Source organism: Molossus molossus, unplaced genomic scaffold, assembly GCF_014108415.1.
Source record: "Molossus molossus isolate mMolMol1 unplaced genomic scaffold, mMolMol1.p scaffold_m16_p_15, whole genome shotgun sequence".
Lineage (NCBI taxonomy): Eukaryota > Metazoa > Chordata > Mammalia > Chiroptera > Molossidae > Molossus > Molossus molossus.
The window spans coordinates 23,489,026-23,504,300 of NW_023425350.1; the positions used below are offsets into that span (position 1 = coordinate 23,489,026).

Below are 15,275 nucleotides of genomic sequence, written 5' to 3' on the forward strand. Positions count from 1 at the left end.
AAGCCCAGCAGTCATTCTTTTTTAATATTCATTATACCCAAACTGTATGATATTTGGGATCTTTAAAGAGTTATAAAATTAACTGATATTTTTAATCATGTATTGATTCGTGTGTGTGTGTGTGTGTGTGTGATCATGCTCAGGTCTGTTGTATTTTTCATATGATATTTGGTTTCTTAAGAGTTATGAAATTAGCCCAGCCAGTATGGCTCAAGGATTGAACATCGTCCCATGGACTGAGAGGTCCCAGTTCAATTCCCAGTCAGGGCTCAGGCCAGGGTTGCGGGCTTGATCCCCAGTAAGGGGCATAACAGGAGGCAGCGGATCAATGTATGTCTTTCACATTAATGCTTCTCTCTCTCTCTTCCTCCTTCTTTCTCTAAATAATCTATAAAAACATATTTTTGAAAAGAGTTATGAAATTTACTAATTTTTAAAATCACTCATTGGCCCATGAGTGTGTGTGCATGTGTGCATGCATGCTCAGGCCTACTGCGTTTTTGGCCTTTATTCCAACCCCTACTTATCACTAGAAGCCAATCCGTATCATTTCCCTGGCCTGCTCAGCATTTGTGCCATTTCCAACTCCATCTGCAGATCTAACTAACGTGCTGCTTATTCACTCTTCCACATCACTGCTAACAAGGGGCGGGAAGCCGGACTCCACCGCGACCTCGACCGCCTCAATACCTCCCACAGCTGGGCACATCCTTCTGCTTTACCCGGTTTTTAAGCCAAGCTGATTGAAACTGATTTTGCAAGTAAAATTCACTCAGACGTTGCATGAAATGATTTATGAAGTCCACACAGCCGTGGGGTGTTCCATTAATCACAGGCACTACAATAATCTATTTGTGTGCAGCAGTCCTCATAAATCGGAATGAAATAAATTCCACAAGCGCATCCTCGGCTTTGCGACAGGCACATGGTTTTATTCAGGACACCGGCCACATAATGCAATGTTAGCAGACTTGCAGATGCCTGAGCTTGGTCAAGCAAGTAAAAATACGCATTCATTTTCAGATGCATGCCAAAGCTAAAGAAATTACAGCTTGTTAAGAGAAATTCTTCAGGGCTCAGCTCTCTCATAGTTTTTATAAAAACTGAATTTAAAAAAAAAAAAAAACAGTATATGAGGAACCACAGAAAAAGGAGGAAGATAATTTTGTTAACAGTCCAGAATTATATTATCAAATTAATGTTGAGTGCTTAAATGCCATCGTCATTTGGAGACTCTGATTTCAATGATATGAGATAGTTGTATAAATCTTCTTTTGGTATTTTTCCCATTTCACATAACCAAAAAATATGGCAAGCTCACTTCATTTGTTGGTGTATTTCTTATTTTGAATACACTCCAAAAATGTCTGGTAAAGATTGTGAATGATCTAGCTAGGCAATAGTCTTTTTTCCCCCCGAAATGTAAATAGATTTATTTTTTTAATTATAAAGAGAATATTGTAAAATTAAAACTTAGCAATATAAGAATACATTGTGTGAAATAATAATGGCATAAAAAATATATTTTAAAAATGCATGAAATCCTAACACACAATGGTGACTACTCTTAATGTACTAGGTGAATAGCTTTTCCCGAATATTATCTACATGTGTGTGCTTTTGCATAGAGATAGATATAGAGATACTGATACAAATAAAATGAGGTAAGCTGAAATTCTACTGTCATTGTTATATTATTACCTGCTTTAAGGAAATGAACACTATATTGTGGGTATCTCTCTAATATGATAAATATAGAACCACATTATATTTTAATAACAATAATATCCCATTACTCAGCTTTGTTTACTCAAAACTCCTCTAATGGACATTTAGTTTATGTTCAACTTTTTTTAAACTATAAACAAGACTATGATGGACATCTTGGTTATTAAATATTTGTACATGTAACCTCATTCTCTTCTTAGAGTAAGAAATTTTCTTAGAAAAAGAATTCTTTTCTTAAAATAAATTCTTAGATTATGATATCTGGATCAGGGATTTGTACAGCTAATACTTTGATATGTATTGCTAAACGGACTTGCAGAAAAATTGTACCAAGTCTTACCATCACCAATAATTTATAAAGGTTTTTATTGCCTTTATCCTTGCTAATCCTGGATATTGTCAATCAAAAAATATTTGTCAAGGCCTGGCCGATGGCTCAGTTGATTGGAGTGTCATCCGTACACCAAAAAGGTTGTGAGTTTGATCCCTGGTCCAGGCATGTAAGGGAGGCAACCAATCAATGTTTCTCTCTCTCTTTCTCTCTTTTCCTCTCCCTTCTTTCTCTCTAAAATCAATAAACCTAGCCTCGGGTAAGGATCAAAAAAATGTTTGTCAATCTGGTCGATGAAAAGTGTGTTCTCATTATTTTAATTTGCATGTCTGCAGCTATGTTTAGTTGAACATCTTTTCATATGTTTATTAGTCACTTATATTTCTTCTTTCGGGAGTCACCTGTCCTTGTACACATTTCCATTTGGGGGAGGCAATGCTCATCGTTTTTATTGATTTATTTGTAGTACTTTTATACTATGTTAATGCTGCTTTTAATCAAAACCAAGGTCTGAGCCTAATGAGTCTAATTTCTTTGTAGATTTACAATTGAATCAGAGGTCAGTTCCAAATATATATCGAGAAATGCAACATTCTTAGAAAATAGATTTATTTTCCCAAAGTGACAATGGCAGTGCTTTGAAAACAATACTCATCTGTATATCTGATTCTTATATATTTGTTTAAATAAAACATTCTAATTCTTAGGCTTAATTAAGAGCCTGTGCTTTTGAATCAGGTTGCCTGTCTTTAAATCTCGATTCTTTCATTTAGGACCTAAGACAACTTCCTTAACTACTCTGTGCCTTGGTTTCCTCACCTACAGAATGAAGATAGTAACGGTCCCTACTGCACAAAGTTGTTGGGCATTCAGCGAGAGGATGCATATAAAGCATTTATAATAGAACTGAGAACATTTAGGGCTCAGCTGTTTAATAGCCATTATTAAGTGCAGTATTACCTGGATTTATGGCCTGCTCAAACCTAAACCACCAGGTATATTTAAGACATTTCTTAAATGTACATTTATTCCTCTATTTGCACCCTGATGATATAGTCAGACTCCTCAAATTTCATTTTAAGAACTTAACCCTGGGTCAGTGTGGCTCAGGGGTTAGAGCATCATCCCACACACCACAGGGTCTTGGGTTTGATTCCCGCTAAGAGTGAGCAAATTGAAGGTAATCAGCACCCCAGGAGCTCATTTTCCTAGTCTATGAAGTGAAGGAGTTGAACCTGAGGATATCTGAAGCCTCTTCCAGTATTTTAAACTGTCTTTATTTCTATAAGAAATTTCAGGGCAAATAGCAGATGCCCTTGGATAGGGCCCTCAAGGGGCTCCAGCTCAATAGGCCTGCGCTTCTCACAAAACATTTGATGCCTAATAAACACTAAATTACAGTCTTCATACTTAAGTTATTCATCTGAGAAAATATGCTTTTAATGAAAAGCTAGAAGCTTTTTTTACATTTTAACCATGCAGCAAAGAACAAAATGAAGGACCAAACGATGTTTGACCTGAGTCTCAGGAACTCCTAATCTATTTCCGAATTTAAAATCTACTGTGGCATGTTGGGCTCTGGATTGCAGCTCACTGTCTTACAGCACTGCTACTTGGTAAGTCTCCCAACTAGTTTCCTGGCTTCAGTCAGTGTCCCTCTATTACTCTGCTGCCATAATTTCAACTTTTTATTAAATAGAGGATCCTGTCACTTGCGAGCAACAACATTATTTGCTAAGCCACTGAGAAAGAACCGTCGATTAAACTATGACATGCTATCAAGTGTGGGATACATCTCGCCTTCAAAGTTGTTAAAATATTGTGAAAGTATCTTAAAATCAATAAGATACGGTATCTTTATAAAATAGGGATCTGACGAGGTCGCGTGTCTCTAAAAGCTCCCAGCATTCCCTGTAGCTGAAGTCTAAGCTCTTTGCTATATAGGTGTTGGGCTTTTGCCATCCAGCCCAACCTCACCACCTTGTCTCCTAACAGTTGCCACCAGGCAACCAGTCACCTCAAACTTTTTTCCATTGCAGAAGCACATGTTCTCTCTTTCAACAGCCCACGGGGGGAGCAAAAGGAGGTTTTCAGTTGTGAATACACGAAACAGAGTTTATTCTTCTATTATTGTTTATTGATCATTGTATTCTTTTCCACATGAACAACTGTCAATCTACTTTTGCCCCACCCAGTGTATTAAACACCTACTATGTGCCAAGCCCTGTCGTCGGCCCTCCACTATTCCCCTTGCTTGCAATCTCTTTTCCTCCTCACACGCCTAAACCTGGTATCGATTCTTCCTTCAAGATCCAACCCAACTATCTTCTCCGCGAAAAAAATTTTGTGAAACGTTCTCTAATTTCCTCACGCAAATTTCTATTATACTATGTTAAAACTGCTCATTTATCACTTGCCCATACTAGACAGAGGACCCTCAAGCACAAGGAAAGTGACATTTATTTTTTATAATCAGAGCAGTGATTAGGAATATAGGATTCAGCTGCCTGGCTTCCAAGTCCATATCCTGCCTGTGAGGAAATCCTGTACCCTGAGTGGGGAGACAGACATGAAAAGTAACACTTTAGGGGAATGCAGACTGAGGGAGGGTGTAATCACTAGGCGGTAAAGTTCTTGGACTTGATCCTAACACAGGCCAGAAGTACTGCTGTTCTAGAACCACAGACTAGACCTCAGCTTACAAGCTTTAAAAGTAGCACATATTAAGTGAATATCTGAATCTATGATGGGTTTTTAAAAAAATTTCCGCATTAAAAGTGTTAGAAGACATTAAGTATCTATTATATGCTCAGAATCTTGTAGGTGCTAATTCCCCAGATGACTGATAAGAAAAATGAAACACTTGTAAAATCACTTATCCAAAGTCACACAACAGTGATGAATACCATCAGAATTTGATCCCATCAAATGATTCCCAAGATCGTGTCCTTTCCATTAGAGCACTTGTCGGCACAATGCCTCTCCATCATGGAGGACATGCCTAATTTAGGCAATAGTCTGTCAAAGAAAAAATAGAATAGCCCTGTTATTCAAACACCTGTGATTGGCATTGCTGGTTAGCTCTTCTCCCTGGCAAGTCTAAATAGAAAATATGACGACTTTGCAATGATCAGCTAATGATAGAGCCACTCTTGGGATCTTTCCTCTCTCCTCTTCCAGCATGGCTTCATGCCTTAGGAGCTTCGTATTCCAATTCCCTGGCTTATCTCAGACCAGTTGCCATTTACACAGTTACTGCCTACTGGCAACTAGCATTTGGTCAATGAACCTGATTTGTTGCATAAACTTTAGCTTGAGCTTGGAAAAGCTGATGAAGAACAATCAATGTAGCCCATAAGATGACCAAGACACATTAAGCTATCAGAGAAAATTAAAAATAAAGAAAACGGATAAGGTGATCTTAGAATCCAATATTAAAATAGTAGTTAAATTCAAATGACAAATATAGGGAGGTACTGATTTAAAGTCCATAATAAACCCATGAATGTGGATGTAATGAGGGTGATGCTAGTGAGGAAGGCTTCAAAGGAGAGGCACACACGGGAATTTTTGCAAAAGAGGCTTGGAGAGAAAGTAATGCATTCTGAAAAACTTGGGAAAAAGGAGAAAAATGAGGATTTGAAGAGCCTCATTCTCCTTTGAGTGCATATGTCTTGGTAACCACTATAAAGTCACGGGCAGAGATGGTCTGAGAGTGTGGAGCCTGAGAAAATAAAACTCACTGGGTAGTATAATGTAGATGGCCACTCTCTCATTTGAAAAGTTTCTATATTACTTATTTTAATTACTTTTCATTAGTACGAATGAAATACTAAGGTCTTCCTTGAACATTATAATATTGAAAATATTTTAAATGCCAGGATTGGTAACCTAATCATTATATATTCGTTACATAGTCAATGAACAACTGCAAGTTAGTTATAAGTGCCTGTCACAATTGCATTTTGTCTGAGAACATATAATAATAGTTAAGGCCCAAATAAACAGTAAATGTTATTTCTGTTCAAGCTAAAATAGTGTGTTAGGACAGGCTACCTGCTATAACAAGCGAGCCCTGTATCTCGGTGACATATCCCAGTAAGGATTTATTTCTCACTCAAACTTCACTAAGATTCAATGAGGTGTGTGTGTAAATGTGTCATACATGGAAGGTCTGCTTCGTGTAGTCACTCAGGGACGTGGATCTATCCATTGAGTGGTTTCAAATTCTAGGGCCTCAGAGTCCTCTGTGAAATGCTCTGCAGTCGACCAGGACAGAGAATATGGCACATGCAGATTGTGGAGAGGTTTCAGAGGCTAGCCTAGGCCAGATCCCCATCCTTTCCTCTATCCTCTTCCATCCACATTCCTGGCATCATCCACCTGCAAGGAAGATAGTAAGTCTTGTCTAATTGTGTGTCCACAATAAAAAGAAGGAATATAGATGTTAGTAACCTAGGTAGTGAATTCTCATTTCAACAAAAAGACAGCTGTATGTATTATAGAATAGAAATATTAAAATATCATAATTCTAATGAACATAGTAATATCGGAATTTACATTCAAATGAGTGGTGTCTCTTGTCACCAGTCACTGGAAAATCTGTATGCTTATTCCATGGAAACAATTAATGCCATTTTTTTAAAACTCTTTTTAAAATATTTTCTCTGGAGCATGGGCTGGTTCTTTTAAATACTCCCAACAAATCTCATCCTTTGAGGATCAATTTGAAAGAGATTATAAAAAGTAAGTTAGAGCCCTGACCAGTTAGGCTCAGCGGTTGAGCGGCGGCCTGAGGACCAGAGAGTCCGGGGTTCGGTTCCCGCTAGGGGCACGCACCACACACACAAAAAAAGGTAAGTTAGAGCCCTAGCTGGGTGGCTCAGTTGGTTGGAGCATCATCTTGGACACCAAAAGGTTGTGGGTTCGGTTCCTGATCAGGGCATATACCTAGGTTGCAGGTTGGATCGCCAGTCAGGGCATGTACAGTAAGCAACTGATTAATGTTTCTCTCTCACATCGATTTTTCTGTCTCTCCCTTCCTCTATCTCTAAAAAAAATCAATAAAAACATATATTCGGTTGAAGATAAAAAAAAAAAGAAAAAAAAAGTAAGTTAGAGCTAAATCTAGTGAATGAAGAATATCATCTACTTGAATTATGATATGTTGGGCCCAGATCTGACAATTAAACAATAAGGCTATTTTCTCATGGGACTAGATAAGTCAATTCCAAAATAAACATTATAAGAATATTTTGCGTAATACCATAATTTTGGGAATAAATGTAATTTTATTTCTTAACGTGGATGCTATGTAAATTTAGGGGTAAGTGTCTGCAACTTGGATCTATGACTGTTCAGATGATTAAAACCAGGTAGTAGAATAGACAGCTGGGTAGACAGAGAAGAGAGAGAGATGGGGAGCAATGTCCTAAGTGGAAATTCCTCCTCCTTGTAATGCAGGACTGGGTCCTCTTTTCTCAGTTTTCCTCCACTTGCTTTCCCCAGCTATCCAGAGCGGCTGCAAGAACAGAATATCAAATAAAATAGCCTCACCTTTGGAAGAGACACAGTCATTTACTTCCTCTTAATAGTTCAATTTTATAAAAACACTCCTGCCTTGGGGGAAATTTTTAATTGAGGACATACACTTTCCCTTAAAATCACACAGCATACAATTCGCCAGGTTAAATGATTTGGTAATTTTTCAGGTTAAAAATATTTGATGATTCATAGCTAAAACCTCCAAATGGTGGACATTTTAAAGGCTCTAATGAAAAGAAAGAAAAATTACAAAAAAAAAAAAAAAAGTGCTTTATAATGTCAGGTGCTTTTCAGAAACAGGAAATGGTTTTTAACCTGAAGGGCCTCCTCACTGAGGAGATGAGCATTTTCATTAGGTGTTTGAGGGAACATGTGCAGATTAAACCTTCTGGAGGGCAATCTGGCCTCACATGTAGACAATGGACAGATTTTTTGACCCACAATTAACAACTTCACTTTAGAAATTTCCAAAGAAAATCACAGGACAAGTGTTTAAAACTTTGTCTGAATGGGAATACATTGTAGCTTTGTTTATGACAGTGAAAGTGTAAAACAAACAAAAACCCAAAAGGTATGGCATTGTTAAATATAGTATGGTAATCCACTCAACAGAACAATGTTTAGTGGCAAAAAGGATACAGTTATTGATATCAGTGAAAAAGCAGTTAAAAAGTAGGATGCATATCCCATTTTATATTTTATACTTTATTTAGGAAAATAAGTCTTCAGGAATGTATAACATATGCTATTAGTGGTTAATATCCCAATTTTTCCTTTTAAATAGTGTGACATTGGACACATTATTTAACCTTTCTGTATCTCTGGTTCTCCACCTGTAAAATGCAGGCAATTATGAACCTATCTCATCAGGTTCCAGTAAGGATTAGATGTAGCAATACACCCAATTATTAGTATACACATATAGTAAACTCAACATAAACATTTGTTATTCAGTAATTAGGAAAACAATGGAGATAGTTCCATTTTGAGAAAAGTGCTAATCACTATTTTAATTTTTCATATGCATATTAGCAAAGAAGATAAGATATTGTCATAAATGTTAATTTTAAACTAGGTCCACAGAAAGCAATAAAAACTCAGTAGAAAGCAACTCACCATTACCCAACTTACTACAAGAGGCAGTTAAATACACAGTTTCTTAAGGCAGAATAGGATGGGCTTACAGACCTGATAGTCATCCTCATAGCTCTGAGACCTTGCAAGTCACACAACCTTCTGTGCCTGGGCCTCAGATTTCTCAACTATTAAATGGAGACAATAGAAGGCATTGGAGATGATTTAAGGCATTGGCCTTATAGGGCTATTCTGCAGATTAATTAAATTAACCTATATGAAGTGCTTATTAGCAAGAACTCTATAAAGCTGAGCTACTACTACTATTATCATTTTTAATTATGACCCTTTAAAATAAGTCTTATTAGGTGTCAAAAAAATATCACAAAGGCTACAATTCCAAGACTGGACAGACTGCAAAATAGGACCAACAGAAAGATTGCCAAAAAGAAAAAAAAAATCAAATATATGGTCAGGCAGATGTTGCGTGGTAATAGGTGCTGAGATATCACATAGCAAGGATTCCAGCTTTGGTGTAACACTTGAGGAGACACTCAATTAAAAGGACTCTAAAAATAACAGTAGAGAAGGACAACAACCATTTGATTCTCACAGTACCCTGTGTGGTTGGTATTGTTGTCTCCATTTGACAAAGGAGGAAACAGATTCAGAAAGGACAAATAACTTGTTCAGACTGGTGAGAGAAGGGGGAGAGGAATCCTACTCGGAACTTGAAAGAGAACGTGTGTTCTGTGACATGCCTCTTCCAGTAGGTCCGGGGCAGCTGCCTGCACAGGCCAGGACTCCCTTAGTAAAGAGAGGTACTAAGTGGTGATAACACAGCCCAAGTACCAGCTCCAGTTCTCAAGATCAGATGGCTGGGTTCCCAAAGTAGGTGTCCCCCTACAGCACTGAAATGGCCCAAGCCAAGATGAAGTGAGAACCCGCTCACCTAGAGGTGACTCCAGCTGAGGTGAACCAGAGATGGGGTGGTGGCGGAGGGGGGTGTGAAAGGAGCCCAACCTGTTGCTCTGCCTTTTTCATAGATCTTTCTACTAGGTATGCACTAACATAAAACGAGAATTTTTACTCTTGTGCAACACAAGTCTAAGTGTGTGTGTGTATAAGACAACTACATTTTTTCTTTTTGTTTCAGGAAAATAAAACATAAACTGCCTGCACATCCTAGAGTGTGACTGGAGAGGCTGAACTAGGCACTGTATCAGGGAGGAGGGCTCTAATACTAGCGTTCTGTTTATCCACCTTCTGCTATGCCCCCAACTGGGCACTCTGATTTTCAGACATTTTCAACGTAGCAAACCCCTCCCATCCAAACCCCTCAACCGCCAATAGAGGGCAGACTGTCTCTTCTCCAGACTTCCATCAGAAGTACAATCTGGTTCCCTTTCCTTTCCCACCTGTAGGATTCTTTTGTTTTCTTTTTTGCTGTTGTTTTCTCTTTTTGTGGTTGTTTTGTTGTTGCTGTTTCCAGTTTGGAAGACTCCCTCTTGCCCCAACCATTCTTTCTAGTGCTTATCTTAGAGGCATTTACTAAAACCAAGAGACAAGGGCCACAGACAAGAATGTTCAAATATATTTGGTCTGTAATTCTTCCCTCTCTCCCTTTTTCAACTCACTCACACATGCGTTGTAGTCTTATAAATTATGCCCCCTCAATGAGCTGTCAATCTAATGGGGTTCAGAGCTATTTACAGAAAGATTTATAATATAACATAAATGCTACAAGCAGAGGTCCTTACAAAATGCTATAGAATAGATAAGGAGGAAAGCTCAAGACCCTTCCCAGAGGAGGAGGCATTCAACCATGTTCCATGTGTGACTAACTCTTACATTTGTACATGCCTTCAGGGTCAATGGAATCCCCCTCAGTCCACTTTCTCCTTTGATCCCCAGTTGTTATCATGTTGGGAAACACCCAACTTCTCTTCTGTATCCTTAGTCTAGTCTCTAAAGATGAGGAAATCCTTCTGGGTTTGAGCATCAGTTTCATTGCCTTGACTTCTGGAACAAGCAGCTATTTTGTAACTGAGCTCCTAGTTCACACTCTGGTTTCCAGAAGTTGCCAGGCCCTTACAGGTTCATTTGCCCCTAGTTACTAGGCTTCAACTCACTATCCCTGTTTTCTCCTTTGCGTCTTTGACTTATTAATTCTATGGCAAAGGACTACCTGTAAATTGAACTTTTTGAGCTGATACCTCCATCTTAAGTTTTAAGATTCTCTCCAGTTCTAAGTCTGGCTTGAATTCCAGTAAGAAGTCATCCTTTATCTACCTTCCAGGTCGTCCTACCTCTGGAATCCCAGGAAGAATAGATGGTGACCTCCATCTTGTCACTTGCCTGTGTTCAATCTCTAGTTTTCCCTAACCTTTAATATACTGTCTAAAAAAAAAAAAAGATAAGAAAAAACACAAGTAAAAAAAGCAAAACTCCAATAACTATTACTCCTTTATTCAAAGGAAACTGGTTTTCTCACTTCTGCATTTTTTCCATCACCTGACCTTGGCTTTTCCTGTTGAGTCCTACAATGTTATCTGCTGTATTTAAAAAATGTCTTTATACTTCCATTTGAACAGAAATATAGATAACCTCCTCTGCAAGAGTGGAAAGGGCCTTTTAACACAGCGCAATGATGACAGTTAGTTGGCAAATCCCACAGTGAAGCATTGCTGCATAGTTGGGGTACAAGAAACAACCATGTTTAACAGTGTTGTGTGGCTTATTTTTCCTGAATTTTGCTACTAGAAAATCTAGCATATTTGAAATGATTTTATCACTTAATACTTACATTTATAAAATCTTAAGGTATGAGGTCCTTCGGAAGTCATCTAACCTGACCTCCTACACAACTGCAGGAACTGTCTCTACATCCTTGGAAACTAGTCATCCCTACAGCTCTAGAAGGGTTTACCTTCCAGAAAATGGGATGCTCACTCCCCCTTTCCACTGTTAAACATCTTCTCTACTACCCTCTGATAATCAGAGATCATTAACGAGCCTCTTCTCCTCCTCAGGACAAAGACATATGATTGTAGAAATGTTTAGTTTTCTGATGCCAGCAACTGGGGAATATTCCACTGGTAACTTTGGCTTTTCCGTTCAGGATTAAAGTGGTTAAACCAAAATATTTATAATAAGTATAAATTTGTTCCGCAAACAGAGGATTTCAAAGGCAGCTCTGTTTCCTTTCTCCTTGCACTGCCATGCTATTAACTTGGGTTCATTAGTCATGATTTTCAGGACCCACTTGGCTGCCACCTTCCTGCAGCCAGATCATGTTGGATCAGAAAGTCCACTGGCCATTCCCACCTCCCACCTGCCACAGGGCCTGATTGTTTTCTCCACATGGATCCAAGTCACTTTTTGTTAATTCACTAATTTTATTGCCTCTGGTACACATCCTGTGAATGAATGGCGGGCCACTACAGACCCCATCATCGCAAGAGCCTTTTCTGACAGTCACAGAAGAGAAACAACCTCCACAGTACACATTTTGCATCACTACTGTTGCTTTAAGAAAAAAACAACAACAACAACCTGGTTTATCATAAAGAATATTAAGCATGACTTTTTTGAAAAAAATTTATTGATTGATTTTAGAGAGAGGAAGAGAAAGGAGGAGAGAGAGAAACATCAATTTGTTGTTTATGCATTCATTGGTTGATTCTTGCTCGTGCCCTGACCAGGATGGAATCCGCAACAGGATCCGGAGGACACTCTAACCAGCTGAGCTACCCGTCTGGGGCCATGTCTTCTTTATTAACATGTTCACAATAAATGAAAAAATTAAAACCACCACTTTTGTCCATGAGGTTGGGGGGAGAAAAGGGCACTGTCAGATGACAGGAACGATGCATGAGACATACGGGTCTAGTCATGTCAAGACTTGTGATAATCCAGTATTCGGCCTTACTCAAGGGAGAAAAATTCAGCTGTTACTTTCCATTCACCCCCTCCCATAATATAGCACCTCGACACAGAGCAAAGCGACAAAACATACAGAACGTGGACAGTTAAAATTCAACCCAAGCTACAGGAGCCCCCAACAGTCCTACCCACCCCTTCGCGGTATATTTACCAAGACCTTTTAAAGCACTTAATTAATTCACCAGCAGCTTCGCTGGAGGCGCCTCGAGCTTCCCGAGACTCCATTACATAATATCTTTTACAAAGTCTATTCCCAGTTCAAGTGGAAGATGGATTCTCAACCAGTCTGCGAAGGCTCCATGCATTTACTTCCCTTTCCCAGGGTTCGATCCGCAGGGTGCCCCAGCCCAGGCTGCAACAATCCCCTCGGCCCCGAGCTTCTGGGGACCCCGTCGCTCTCCGAACTCAAAACTGGCTCCGGAGGTCTTGCCCTGGGAGCTCCCAGGCAGGCCCCGGTGCCGGCGGGCGCTCGGGACGCCGCGACTCTCGCTGCTCGTCGGGAGCGCCCCAAGCCCCGAGCCGCAGCGCGCCCGCGGAAACAGGCGCGCAAAGGCTCGGCCCCTGGGCCGGCTGGGTGCTCCGGCAGGGAGGCGGAGGGGGAGGAGAAGGAGGCGTGCCAGGGAGGAAGGGCCCGGCGGCCCCGGAGGGAGGCGGGAGAAGGGGGAGGGGGCCGGCCGGGCCGGGAGGGTGGCGGGGGCAGCCAATGAGCGGCGCGCAGCGCGGGGGGGGGGGGGCGAGGCCTGGGGATGAGGTAGGATGGGGGAGGGCGCAGCCCCAGCGGCAGAGGCTCCAGCCATAAACAAGCGCCCGAGAAGCCGCGCAGGAGTGAGTCGAGCGGGGCGCGTTGTGCGAACACTGGGAACCTTCTGCTGCTCCACCGCACCCACTCGGCGGCTCGGGAGGCGGGGACCCGCCCGGAGGCTGCGCCGCCGCCGCAGCCGCTAGCGCCGCGGGGCCGGCCGACGCGGAGGAGGAGAAGGAGGAGGTGCCGCCAGCCCGGACTGGAGCTGAGCGCAGCCGTCGCCGCCGCCAGAAGTTTGGGTTGAACCGGAGCTGCCGGGAGGAAACTTTTTTTCTTTTTTCCCCTCCCTCCCGGGAGGAGGAGGAGGAGGGGAAGCCACCGCTGGCGCCAACGCTAGTGGGCTCGGGGTCGGCGCGGCCCGCACAGGGGGCGGGGGCCTCGCCCCGCGAGGGGAGGCGCGCCCCGGGGGCCCCTAGGGGGGCGGCGAGGACCGCGGGCCGAGGGTGCTGCGGCGGCGGCGCGTGTGCCCCACACAGGGGAGGGCGCCCGCCCGGCTCCCGGCCCGGCTGCGAGGAGTAGGCGGCGGCGGCGCAGGAGGATGTACTTGGTGGCGGGGGGCAGGGGGCTGGCCGGCTGCGGGCACCTCCTGGTCTCGCTGCTGGGGCTGCTGCTGCTGCTGGCGCGCTCCGGCACCCGAGCGCTGGTCTGCCTGCCCTGCGACGAGTCCAAGTGCGAAGAGCCCAGAAACTGCCCAGGGAGCATCGTGCAGGGGGTCTGCGGCTGCTGCTACATGTGCGCCCGCCAGAGAAACGAGAGCTGCGGCGGCGCCTACGGGCTCCACGGAGCCTGCGACCGGGGGCTGCGCTGTGTCATCCGCCCCCCGCTCAATGGCGACTCCATCACCGAGTACGAAGTGGGCGTTTGCGAAGGTAGGGCGGTGCGCCGCGGTCCTCCTCCCACCTGGCCGCGCGGTCCCCCCGCGCTGAACAAAGTTTGCCCAGACTTTCCCGAGGAGAGAGGACTCCGCGGGAGAAGGGCAGCTCCCGCCCCCGGGAGGGAGCCCCCGCGTCCCTGCGTTCCCGCTCACTGCCTCCCCCCGCGCTTGGCCCGCCGCGGGCGAGGTTGGATTTCGTGGGTGGAGGCAGGCGAGTGGGGGATTGCACACGTGTGGCCATTCGGGCTTGGGCTGGGTGTGGTGGCCCGGCCCTGCGCCCCGACGTGGGGGCGCCGCGAGCAGGGGGCACTGCGGAGGCTGTCGCGAGCCCCTCGGGGGAATCCGACCACTGCCGCCCTCCCCACACTAGCGCAGTGTGGAACCGAGTGCGGCACACCGACCGTGAAATCTGTTGGCGGAGGAGACGTGTCTCCATCTCACTCCCTGTGACTCTTTTATTATTTTTTCCTTGAGCTCTTCCTTCACCCCCTTCCTCCTCCTTCGCATATAAATCAATTTCAGCTCCGGCATATGTCAGCCCAGGGGAAGTTGCATACGGTGGTTACTCATTTATTTGCCTATTGAAAAACGGTCAAAGGCGTTCTCTTCTGAACGAAGGGGGAAGGGGGCTGGCACCTGGGAGTGAAAAGTTGTTTCTATTACTGGTTGCTTTTTGAGATCAGGTATCTGCGTATTTCCAGTCGCGTTGCTGTTTTCCTTCTTTTTGTTTGACAGCGAGGATTGTTCTGCCGGCCTGCTGGTTCCCCCAGTAAGCATTGTGCACCGCGTGTTGAGGCTGATGGAAGGAGAAAGAGATTAGATTAGTGTAGCCTCCCCTCCCTGGGAGAACCACTGTAGGAGGGGGCTGGCCTTAAACCCGGCCCACCTGCCCCAGCCTCGGGGTGCCTGGTCTGGTTTGGGGTGTAGACAGAGGCTGTGAGTTCTTATTTGGCTAATGGGCAGGACTCGTGAGCACC

The 15,275-nt window shown here is 43.2% G+C and overlaps 1 protein-coding gene across 2 annotated transcripts in view; it reads left to right on the top strand.

Moving 5' to 3' along the window:
• The first annotated feature begins 13,947 nt into the window (after positions 1-13,947).
• The window catches only part of CRIM1 (cysteine rich transmembrane BMP regulator 1), a 179,446-nt gene continuing 178,118 nt past the window's right edge, over positions 13,948-15,275 (top strand). Inside the window, exon 1 of one of the 2 annotated variants that reach the window (XM_036262671.1) lies at positions 13,948-14,293. In XM_036262671.1, the coding sequence (XP_036118564.1) occupies positions 13,963-14,293 (331 nt within the window). In that variant the 5' untranslated portion in view covers positions 13,948-13,962. The remainder of the gene's footprint in view (positions 14,294-15,275) is intronic. The other variant, XM_036262670.1, reaches the window with a different exon arrangement.